Source organism: Pteropus medius, unplaced genomic scaffold (assembly GCF_902729225.1).
Source record: "Pteropus medius unplaced genomic scaffold, Ma_sr-lr_union100, whole genome shotgun sequence".
Lineage (NCBI taxonomy): Eukaryota > Metazoa > Chordata > Mammalia > Chiroptera > Pteropodidae > Pteropus > Pteropus medius.
In genome coordinates this window covers 6,139,562-6,151,682 of record NW_024344370.1, presented here as the reverse complement: position 1 = coordinate 6,151,682, position 12,121 = coordinate 6,139,562, and the positions used below count along the sequence as shown (strand labels likewise).

At 36.6% G+C, this 12,121-nt stretch overlaps 1 protein-coding gene across 2 annotated transcripts in view; it reads right to left on the bottom strand.

The window, feature by feature from the left end:
* Positions 1–2,923: 2,923 nt before the first annotated feature.
* The window catches only part of RAB3C (RAB3C, member RAS oncogene family), a 233,697-nt gene continuing 224,499 nt past the window's right edge, over positions 2,924–12,121 (bottom strand). For both annotated transcript variants that reach the window (XM_039869985.1, XM_039869984.1), the window contains exon 5: positions 2,924–10,907. In XM_039869985.1, the coding sequence (XP_039725919.1) occupies positions 10,720–10,907 (188 nt within the window). In that variant the 3' untranslated portion in view covers positions 2,924–10,719. The remainder of the gene's footprint in view (positions 10,908–12,121) is intronic.

Here is a 12,121-nt window from a genome sequence, read left to right as displayed (position 1 = left end):
CCTGGACATGAATCCTGTTTTACAAAGCTAAATGTTTTGGGGGCTTATCTCAATTGTTGGGATGCTCAATGTGGGGTTTTAACCCTTCTCTCTACAGGGAGAAACCAGGTTTTGAGTTGCCTCCCAACTGTGGGTTGCCATGCCCGGGGTGGGATTTATGGTGATACTGTGTCTCAGCTTCTCCTATTCATGTCAGTGTGTTTTTTCTTTCTCATTTTTCTAATGTGTAGGGAATCATTCAGCTAGTTTTTAATTTTCTTTTCAGAGGAAGTTATTCCACATGTAGCTTCAGATTCAGTGTATTCATGGAGTGAGGTGAGTTCAGAATCTTCCTACATTGCCATTTTGAACCAGAACCTGACCTTTCTTTTGGTTAATGTCACTAATATCTACCTCATACTGAGACAGAAGCCTCAGGGTCATCTTTGATTTCTAGTTCTCACTTTTTTTGAATCTTATTGGTAACCATTATCTACCTTCTGAATTGAACTATCGTATATCACCTACTTTTCACCACTGCTGAGCTACCTTTAATCTGGGCATTTAACTGCTAGATAACCATAATAACTTTCCAGTTCTTGTTTTCTTTTGTTTTCACTATTGACTCCTTTTAGTCCATTTCCCATATTGCCATTTAAGTGATCTTTTAAAATTCAATTCTCATCAAACTTCTTTGCTTAAATTTCTTTGAGAAATTTTCACAGTTAGAGAATGAAATATAGACCTCTAAAGCATTTCAGACAAGTGTCATGACATCAGCCTTGGGCCCCCTTTTCCTTTTCATCTGCTCTGTGATCACTTATATGAATGGTTCGGAGTTCTATAAATATGCTCTTCCTGCTATACCTCTGTTTGCATTTGCTGTTCCCTCTGTTTGGAAGAACCTTCTTCCACTTCTACCCCTGCATAAGTCCTACATCTCCTATATATTTTAGTGCAGGCATCATTTCTTCTAGTAGGCATTCTTTGAACATAGCAATACTTGTCTTCAATTTGGGATAATTGCCCCTCTTCTGTGCTTTCACAGTATTTGTATGAAATACAATCAAATTATCAAATTGTATGTAATTATCTTCTTGGTAGGATATTGTTTTGAAAAATCCAGATTTTCTCCCAATGCCTGCCTTTCTTATGTTGTCTATACCCTTTGCCTTTCTTCCATTCACTCAGTAGAATTGCTTTAAGAGAGATAATACACTAAAAAATAGAGAATATAATTTGTACTTGAAATTGAGATTTGGAATTTAGAAAAACAAACTCCAGTGCTAAAAGACTTGGGGCATAGACAATAGAATAGAAAAAGAAATTTGGACAGTCAGACTACTTATACACCAAGCTAAAGCTTCCTTGGACTTGGTGAGTGTGGGGCAAAGTAAAAAGAAAATTAGAAAAGAAATCAAAGAATCAAGAGGCTGAGTGTTCCTGAAAAACGTCCAAAGACCAGAGACTGCCGTGTGGCCATTTATTTAAAAGAGGTCTTTTTTAAGTCCAATAGGAAGCCTAGGAGAGAATGAGTTAGTATCTTCTGTGGGTGACATGTGTATTCTCTCTAAGTCTACCTTCTCAATGTTATTGAGAAAGCAATAGAAACATAGTAGCTTCGTTTTTTCAAATGAATTCAAAGTCAGGGGGTTATTACTGAGGAGTGATAGTAGAGGGGAATTCTTGCTAAAACCAGTTGGAACTGCTTTGGTTCAGAATGAGCAGGAAGCTTATGTAGTTCTTCTGAGGTCTTGCCACTGGCAAGATTCTTTATCAGTTTATCTGGAGGTAGAGTACTATTTTCTAAAAAAAAAAAAAAAAAAGTGTTTATAACATTTCAAAGAAGACTTTTTTTGTGAGCTGCTTTAGAATAAAACAAATCTCTAAATTTCATTTCAATTACTTATTAGACACAAATATTAAGGAATATTAAATTTATAAACTGTAGTAATTTATTAATATTAATTTACACATTTTCCTCTATCACAATTGTATGAGTTCTTTGAGGGTCAGGATACTGTGTGTTTTCATGTATACTGAGAAATTAGCATATAGGAGATATTCTGTAAATGTTCATTAACAGTATAAGTGGAAGTCCCTTAATTGATATTTTCCTTAATTTTTATCCTTTGCATGTTACCTGCTTTGTCTACCTATGTTGGCGTATCTTTTGTCACTGAATTCAATTCAGGAAACTATTTGGACCCATGTGAATCTATGTGGATATTTCTGGAACCTTCTCACTTGGGTTATTTTTAGTGTAGGGTTCTAGGAATAGCCCCGAGAGGCATATTTGGAAGGAAATGTGTAGAAATAGAGCTGGTTCTAATTGTGGTGGCACAATTAGAACACTAAGGGATCTCAAAATTTGTAATGAATCTGCTGTGATGCAAATAGATTGACAGCTGGGTGCTTCACCATACCCTGAGATCCAAGACAAAGGCAAACCCGCACTGCATCGGAAGCATCATTACATCACACACCATGCATTAATCAAAGCTCACACCACTCACACATCTCACTCACATGTCCCTGTTGAATGCTCCTTTCCCAGGCTGTATCAGTAGGGTACCTAAATGATCATTGGACTCTGAACTTCATATACAGGGACACATAATCTTTAGTTGGCAGAGGAGACTTTTTAATATCTTAGCAGCCATTCTTGAGCTTAAACTAAGAGCTCTGTAACTGGAATGCAGTCAGGTATACAAAATTACCTGCCTTAAAAGATTATAAGTATCAGAGTTGACTCCTATGCCTAAGTCCAAATTCACATGTTGGAAACTCATAACCCTAAATAAAAATGTCTCTAGTTTAAGTTCAGTGTTGTGTCCGAAAGGTGAAGGTAACAAGAAGTGGAAATAGGCATCCTGGGACAAAAAAAGTAATAATAATATAAATTAAAGGGTGATGAAAAAATGACCAAACTAAGGCTGAGAAATTCAGGAATATAGTCTCTTAGATATTTATTATAATCTCCAAAAAATAAAACAAGATAAACCCAAAGAACAAAAACCACTTTCTATACAGAATTCACAAACTTATTACCTAGTAGAACACATACAGTTTTTACACAATTAATTTCAATAAAGAGAATTAGAACTTCACAATGTGAATACACTTTATAGTTTTAAACCCAGACAAGAGCTCCCAGGACACAAAAAGAGTCACAATATTTGCTGTGCAGCAGTTTTTGACTAAACATCATGATCACTATATGAAAGCATTAAGCTGTTACTCAATATTTTCTCAAGAAGAGCTCAGTGCAGTTACTAAGAAGGAGCAAAAAGTGCCCGTTACAAAGGAGGGTCTTCATCTGTGCACTTTCCAACACCCTTTATGGGAAACATAGAACTACAGAAAAATCTCTGGGTGCACATCTGCCTGGTTGACGCTGGATTAAACAATGTCTTGTGGTTTGGTGCATGAGCAAAATGTCTACATCAACTGTTCTAATGTGGCTTTAAAGCAATTTGTGTTTTGTGGCCAAGTCTGGGGCTGCTCGGCACAGACAAATATGATGCTACAGCTTGTTTTCCTCATGGAGACGAAAAGAGAAACAAACTGGGGTAACTTGATGGGTTTCAGAGGATCAGTTTGGTTCTCTGGAGGAAAGCAATGATTTTTAGCTGCCGACTTTGTTACCCTTCCATTCACAGGAAACATACTGTGACCTTTCCCACTTAATTAGCACAATCTCCTCATAGCTAATTCTGACCTCTTCAGTTGAGCCATCCTTGACTCTTCCAGTTCTTATAGGTCTCTCATTCTCTGTGCTCCAATATCCAGACATAACTTAGCATTTGGATGGTATCCTGGCATTTTTCCTCCTGCTTCAGTCTTTGAACTTATTAGAGGCCGGAGCCATACCTCTTCCATGTTTGATTTCCACAGCACTGATCACATGGTATTCAATAACTTGTGATAACTAACTAAACACTTAAACACACCCTTTAATTATTATTCTAATGTTGACTACCTGCTTACATTTTCTTTTTTTAATTTGGCACAAAGTCATCTCTCATCTCCCTGTTTCACCCACCTTCACCTGAGTTCTTCAGTAGGTTTGAGGGCTGAGTACAAAATTTAGGCTATCACAGTTAAAATAGGGCCACACATCACTGGTGGTACCCCAAAGCCATTTAATATGATTGGCACATCTTCACATGTCAATTTCAGGCAACTTTCATAGAGAGTACTGAAGGTGTCATATGATGTACAGATGGCCATGGGCATCTAAACGCAACTGCTCTTCATCACTTTGAGTGAATAACATAACTTTCTAAGGGTATTATGATTTACTCTGTTAACTAAACAAAAAGGCAAAGGACAATATTAAAATGAATACTTTGCCTTAAAAATTGAAATGGCAAATAGGAGTTTAAGTTAGTTGACTTACATTAAACTTCATGTACATGATCACTTATAGTTTTTGGTAATCCAGCAACTGGGCCTCATTTCTTGATTTTGCATCTCAGTGAAGTTCTAGGCCACCAACTGGGGGATTAACAAGAGAGTTTGAGGGTGAATATGAGTTTATGATGACATACCAAAATGATTTAAGGACTCTGACTTGTTTTTGTTATATAACTGGTGTGGACAATTGAGAATTGACGTGAATATAACATTAGCTACAACCTAAAAAGCCGTCAATATTTTAAAATTCCCAGGATTGACTGTTAAATTTGCAAACAAAATACAAAATTGAGTTACAATAAAATATACATACAAATACAAGAGTTGAAAATTCTTAGACAGAACATGTGATCAACATTTCTGAGAAGAATAAAAATGACTTTTCCTTATGTGGATACATTTTCTTAGGTATCTAAATTAGCCTCTTAAGAGACTAAAGGAGAAATTCTGAATCAGACAAGGGAATGCCTATATAAAATAAACTAACAATCATTCTATCTTGAAACAAAATCCACAATTCTAAAAGGTAAAATTGACATATTTGCAGATACTAAACGTTTGGTTTTATAGGGAGAAAAAGTACTTTGAAGTAGGCACAGAGGAGTTTCACATGACACCAATAAGGTATTTACTGTATAAATTGCACCACTAGACAAATACAGCTACAAGGAATAATTTGAGTAAGTCACACAACCATCCAAAGCATCTCACACATTCATTATAATTCATTTTTTCACACTAGTTTATATACACTGAGTAAGTCATTAAATATTGCACTTATTGGCCCATGAACCCTCAATTCTGAGGTGTTGAAAAATAGAAAACAAATCTATTTTTATAACATATTTCATGCAACATTTAAGACATTTCAGTTCCACAAACACCATTAAATAGTTGTACATTTGGACAGTCCAACGGCATCACATCACATCTGACATTAACAATATATTAACAGGAATTACAGGAAGTTTTCATTCAGCATACATCCTAGGGATAATGAGTCAATGCATGGAAAACCCTCATACTGATACAGCAAACAATCCCCAGACTTCATTTTTATGAGGAGTATGGACCACTAGACAGATGTAAGTCATGCTCACTTCCCAAAAAGGCCAGGTGTCTGTGTGGCTCACATATCATCTGTGTCTTTAAGAACAGTATTTATGAACCTAAGCAATACTGGCCCTCCAAAACATGAATATGAAAATATTTCCATTAAGAAATAAAATTACAGGCAACTCTCAATTGTCCACGATGAAGGAAAGTATAAACACAGGTGAATGAAATATACAGGTAACCTCCAACCTCATTTCAGCAAGTCATAACTGGTTGAAACTTGACCAATAAGAGTGCTAATGGGTGGTAAATGGTAAAATTTAAGTGTCATTTCCTATTCTTGGTCTCATTATTCTATAAGAATAGTGCTGTAAAACTCTGAAATGATAAAAAAAAAAATCAGCAAGTAGAAAGAACTGAAAATAGAAAGTTTGATTTGTCTTTTAGTTAGATGGTCCGATATTAATATTTGAGCTCTGACAGAAGTTTTGAAATAATTTCTTTTGTCTACAGTTTGTGCAAAATGCATTTTCTCCCTATCCTCTTTTTAATGGAAATTATGTGCAGACACACAAATCAGTGCGAAGAATCTATTTTGTTGAGCTTTTTAAACAAAACCAGAGTTACTGTAGGAACACAGCAAAAGCTTCTTTTATCCTAGCACTGAGAACACACCATATATGGAAATTTCTCTTCATATATAAAAAGTATCCGTGTGTGCATGTGTGCATGTGTACATGTGTTGGGAGGGGCAAAATTTTGAGTGTGGCTCAAGTGTAAATATTTTAATCTACCAAAGGGAAATATTATTTTACTGGAGTGTCAAGCATTTCTGAAAAGAGTTTCAAGAAAGAAAAATTATGAAATAACAATAGTAATAGGCAGATATATTTTAGATAAACTTCAGACCTGTTTTTGCCCTGTCCTACAGATAGTATTTCTAGAACCTGGAACACTTTAGGTGCACAGTTGGAATAAAGATGCTTTTTTTCTGGTCATAAACTTCATCTTTTATCCAATTTGTTTCAATTCATTCCAGAATATAAAGTAGGTTTATGTCTTTAACTGGCTTTGGTCAAAATTCACCTAAAATATAAAGGACTCTAAAAAGCTGACTAATGGTTAAGCTGGTCAGCAAGACTTCACCATATTGCTGGTGAACTGCTAAAGCACAGAGAGTATACATAAACAGACAAAGCTAGGCAGAGCTGCAGAGGTCACATCCTCCAGCGGGTAATTAGAAAGGCCACATGGGTCTAGTTGCTCATGTATCACCCTGACACAGCATACTGAGCCAGCATACACGCAAAGGAACAACGTGTCCCAGTTACCAGTCATGCAAACTATAATGTAGAGAGTGAAGATTCTCTAGACAGAAACAGGCCACCTCCCAATATGCCACACCAAAAACAGCTGATTGAGCATTCCAATAGTATTTTGGTCTAGAAGAGTTTCAGTTATGACTTTAAAATAAGATTTACCTCAGTTCTTCAATTTTTCACATGCAGCTACTACCTTAGCCTTGAGATAGCTTGGTAGTGTCTGAATACATTTTTAATATAGTCCCACAAATGCCACATGGTTATCTGAAAGATGACATAGTACATCTTCACTAAGCACTAAGATATACATTGGAAAAGCAAGTCACAGTGAGCTACTGATTAACAGTAACCACGTTCCAAAATTAATGTTGCTTCATGGAAGTTCAATTAACAGTGGACTGTATTTTACTTTTAAAAAAGAACATTGCATACCTGAAAGCCTATTCTCAGCATAGATGTAGTTAAAATTGGAGTTTGGTTATTTTTCAGGAACCAGTTCAATCTAATGAACAAAAAAACTATAACCTGGATAAGAGTTAAGTAGGTGAAATATAATTGTTTATTGACAATATAGATGTATATAATTTGAGTTGTAATTTTGTAGAATTTATACTTCATATTTATGATAACAAGGCTACAGCTTCCTGCTACAACTAAAGGCATTATCATACTTCCCCTTCCAAATAAAAAATCTTAGCACTTATTTACCAGGCAACAGAGGGATACTGACTTCAAGTAAATCTAAGGAGGAACTGTAAGAACTTCTTTGTTTATATAGTCTTTAGAAATTCATCAAGGCAATAGAAGCTGTTCGGTGCGAGCAGCAGCAATAAACTAATTCACTGTCTTGAAGCAATTCCTCTTAGAAGGTAGATGTGATACTAGCTTGTAAACTGCCATTTTAGGACTTAAGAAACGTCATGCAACTTCTATATCCATTCACATCCCAAAAAGCCGAAATGCAGAACCACTGTAGGAATGGCTATTTGAAATAACTTCCAGTCCAGTTTTTTCAATTATATTAGAAACAGAAAGAAATGCACAAAAACTAAAGCTTTTGGAAATATTTCCTCAAAACAATCAAAGTTTGTTTCTAAAAGTAATTGGAAGAGTGGGGGTGGTGAGATGCTAGGTAGCGGAGAAAGAGAAATTCATACTTGAATCACGAATTGCGTCAAAGACAACGATGAGTTTCTAAAATTTACAAACTAACAAGCATATATTTTTAAGATATCTTGTTCTTTTGAATACACATTTAGCTATTCCATTAGAAAAATGACAGTTTTTACTATTTAAGCTGTTGAGATGGAGAATGTAGGAGGTATTGTGTGTGGATGTGAGCATGGGTGCGTGCGCGCGCATGCGCATGTTGGCCCAAAGGCTTATAAATTACAATTTATAAGTAATATAGGTTGATGCCAATAAATGGAAGCTCACTTAGTTAACCTTTGGCTGGTTCTTCTGCCGTATTTGATTTTAAAACCAGGATCTCTTGATGAAATTAGGAATAGAGAATATTCTCTTGCCTCACGCTAAACAGGTGTCCATTCACTTGGGCTCTGTGGCAATCTCTAGAAACTTCTCACTAGATGAAATTCACATCAGGGTAGGAGTTTCAAAACTGAGAATCAGTTAGAAAGGCTCCATTTCCACTGAGGTTTGGAAAATAGAAATTATCGAATGTTCCTTGACAATGATCCTCAGGCTGTTGCTTCATCACTCTCCCCTGACTGGCATAAGGTAGTTCAACCTTGGCATGCTTGATACTGTGTTAAGTGGTCACTTGCTTAGTTCTTTTGGTCCCAGGGCCAGTTAATTCCATAGCAATCAGTTCTCCAGGAAAAATGTTTACAAGAGAGCAAAACTCAACTTTTTCTTCCACTTTTCTACCCTCTTATTTTGCTTTCCATTTTATTAAACACATCAAGGTCCTGCTGAAAAAGCCATCTGAAACATATTTAGGCCTTTGACATCTGTATGTATGTGTGGGAGGGGAGCTGGCTTTATTGCTTCATGTCAGGTTTTAAAAGTGAGCTTAACAGCTATATCATTGAACATGGCCACTTTCTAGTTCAGGATACAGAAATATTACAATACCATGCAAACAGGCTTTTGTTTTAAACAAATCTGCTTTGATGCCCCTCCCACTTTCTCTTTCCCTTCACTTTAATTTCTGTAATTTTTGAAGCTAGTTACCCCATTAAAAATCTAATAAAGCATTAATGTCTTTTCTTCACTAAGATTATGCCTGCCTTTCAGGATGCAGAAGTAAAAATTTATTACCAATTAATGGATCTTGTTAAGAATGTGAGAAATAACATGAATATGCTTAAAACACCTCAAATGCTCTCCTATAATTTTCATCTTCTTATTTTATATATGACCTAGTTCCCTGACTTGTAGGCTTTTATTCTTCAGAAATCTCTTTAAATATATGAATGTTTCCCTATCAATATCTTTGCCCAATAAACTTGCAGCCAATACTTTCATGAGAAGGTTCTGTATTTTTGGAAAGAACATCTTTAATATCAGTACTGAAAGAGAAGAAATTCCATTTAACACAACTGTCCTTCTAAGTCTGCCACACTGTGCTTGCTGCCTTTTTAAAGTCTTAGCTGTACACAATGCTGGGTGGTGACACTGATGCCAAGTTCTCCTCTAGTGCTATCAGAAGAGCTGGGGGGATCTGTTTGCTTGATGTTCATATGTGGCCTTCAAGAAATCTGGAAGAAAGAATCTGGTTCACATGATTTCCTTCCTCCTCTCAAATTGCTTATGGCATCCTGATGTGTTTCTGTATTTCTAAGCTCCCAAGAGTATTCTCTGAGTAACTGGAGCATGTTTAAAGGCTTACAGAATGTGGATGTGCTTCAGAATTATGTTGAACACCTGGATTGAAAAAGATTAGAGATGAAATTTTTTTCTACCACCTGAGAGCCATTGAGACACTGTTTAAATATCTTCTAAGTGCATTAAAGAACTTAGCTGAGGTGTGAAGGGAAGGCAATGGTTGGGGAAGGCAGTCTATGTCCTAACATGTTTCAACGCATCCTCTATTACAAGAGCTGGTGATGGTTCCAGAAAGTCATGGTGGTAGTGGTGTATATTATGGGGGTAGGGTATGTTGTGGGAGGGCTAGTTATTAAGGAATGGGAAGGAGCTCAAGCCTTGGCATTTTACAGAGATTCATACCCTTGTCGAAATGTTTGTTGTGTAACGTTCAGCAGATACCTGTCATTGGCCTCAAATATTCAGAATGTTCAGTGGAATCAGCGGTCCTGGCTTAGGGTAATATTTAAACATTTAAACTAAGATTATTGTTTAAATCTAGTTCTAGTCAGGTAAATATTAATCTCTTAGGAAACTTGCAAGGGCCTTAAACAGAATATTTTAATTTCTTTATAGTCAAGGGTCTCCTCAGTAATACTGAAAAATAGACAAATTTTCTAAGTAGTAAACTGATCAGAAAACTGGTCATTTACTTAGGACATATATTTCCACTTGATTCAGTTAAGAATAAAGCAAATAAGGTCTCCTGAGATCTCCTCCGCAACACAAGCAATTCCTTGGTTATCATTTCTTCAAGTGAAAAGCATAATTTGAATGAATGGCACAAAAGTCAGTTGTAAGGAAATTATAGTCTGAGGTCCCAGCAGTAGCTTAATCTGAGAAGAAATCTGACATAAAGAGCCTAGAAGACACATAACAAATCACATGCAAATACCAGATCTTTATAGATAGTCCTTACAAATTTAAGATCACTTATTTGCCACATATTAACACAGGGAATCTCCCAAGAATTCAATGCATATACTAGCCATTGACATCAAAGATTTCCCTCAAATGATTATTAGGCAGTATAAATGAAGGCTAATCAACCATTTATAAATGCTTTTTGTTGTTAGTAACCAAGCCCCTAGAGCTGCCTGTGGGTGTGAGGACACTAACAGCCACAGTTGGGCTGAGGTGGGGGAGGGGTCTCCTTGAATCTTGTGTTCTGCTTTGCGGCAGTGATGGCCGGATCCGTCTCCAAACTCTCTGACATTTTGTCGCAGATGATATCCACAAGGCGCTCAAATGTCTGCTTGACATTAATGTTATCCTTGGCACTCGTTTCAAAAAACTCAAACCCTGGAAGAAATACAGCTTGGTCATTTCATACTTCTGCTGAAGTTAAGTGAGACTTGATTATAGTTTTGAATGCTGATGGGATGATGGTGGAACAGTAGTGGGTAGCGGGTTTGGTTTGGGTGAGAGATGAGAGGCAGGCATGAGGCGTCATTTGAGCAAATGCTACCATCTTTCTATCCATTAACAGAAGTTATAAAGCGGAATTAGTGATGTTCACATGTTATTTTTTCTCTATTGATTCATTTATGCTGCCAGAATGGCTGATGAGCCTAAAACTAATCCTTTGGCAAGAGTTAGTAATGGCATTAAGAATCATCAATACGGAATCTGTCTTTGCCAGCCTTTCCTCCAATGCCTGGCCCACCATCTTTTCTAGGACTGGTGTTATTTGGCATTTTTTCTTCCCCTGTTTTGCATTCTACCAAAATGATTTTCATTTTTCTATTAACTTGAAGCCTAAGTTAATAAGCTTCAAGTTAATAAATTTGGGATTACCAAACTCCAACATAATCCGGTTCTTTCCATGTCTGCCCTGCTGCTGCCCAATAAAAGATTTGAGGGTGGGCTTTTGGGGAATTTCCAATATCTAAAGGTGGACACAAGGTGGCACTAAAGCATCATTGGATTTACCTTAAGCGAACTTCAACCTCCTTTAGGAAATGTGAGTGGTGTTATTAGTTTAACAGCCCTCCAGGGTTTTGTATAGCATTGCATCTATTGGTGGTGATTTTTCTACAGCTTCCGTTATCTATCAGGTTTTTACCGACATCTGGGAAAGGACTCTTGATAAATTTCAAATGAGCTGCCAGAACTGCAAGAAGGTATAAAAAATGCAGTGACAGTTTCACACTTCCACTGATGTGTCACTGTACCTGGGGAGAAGCAGCTTTAGTAAGCTGCTCTGTACACAATCTTATCACCCTGTTGTTTGCATTCACATTCCACTGTCTGGGCTTACTGGTCAGTTGCCATGACAACCTCCCCACTAGGCCAAAGATTGCTCTGGTCCATTCAGGGCATTTTGATTTAGGATGTATTGGGATGAACACAGAAATACTTTCCTAATCCATTCTGAATTTTACACCCTATAAATCTTTCTGGTTACATCTGGCTCTATCTCAGAGGAGCCATATGGATTCAGAATGATTAAATCATGTGATTTTATCTCAGCTTCTAGGGTGGACTAACATTTTGCATCCATGTCAAAAATCCCT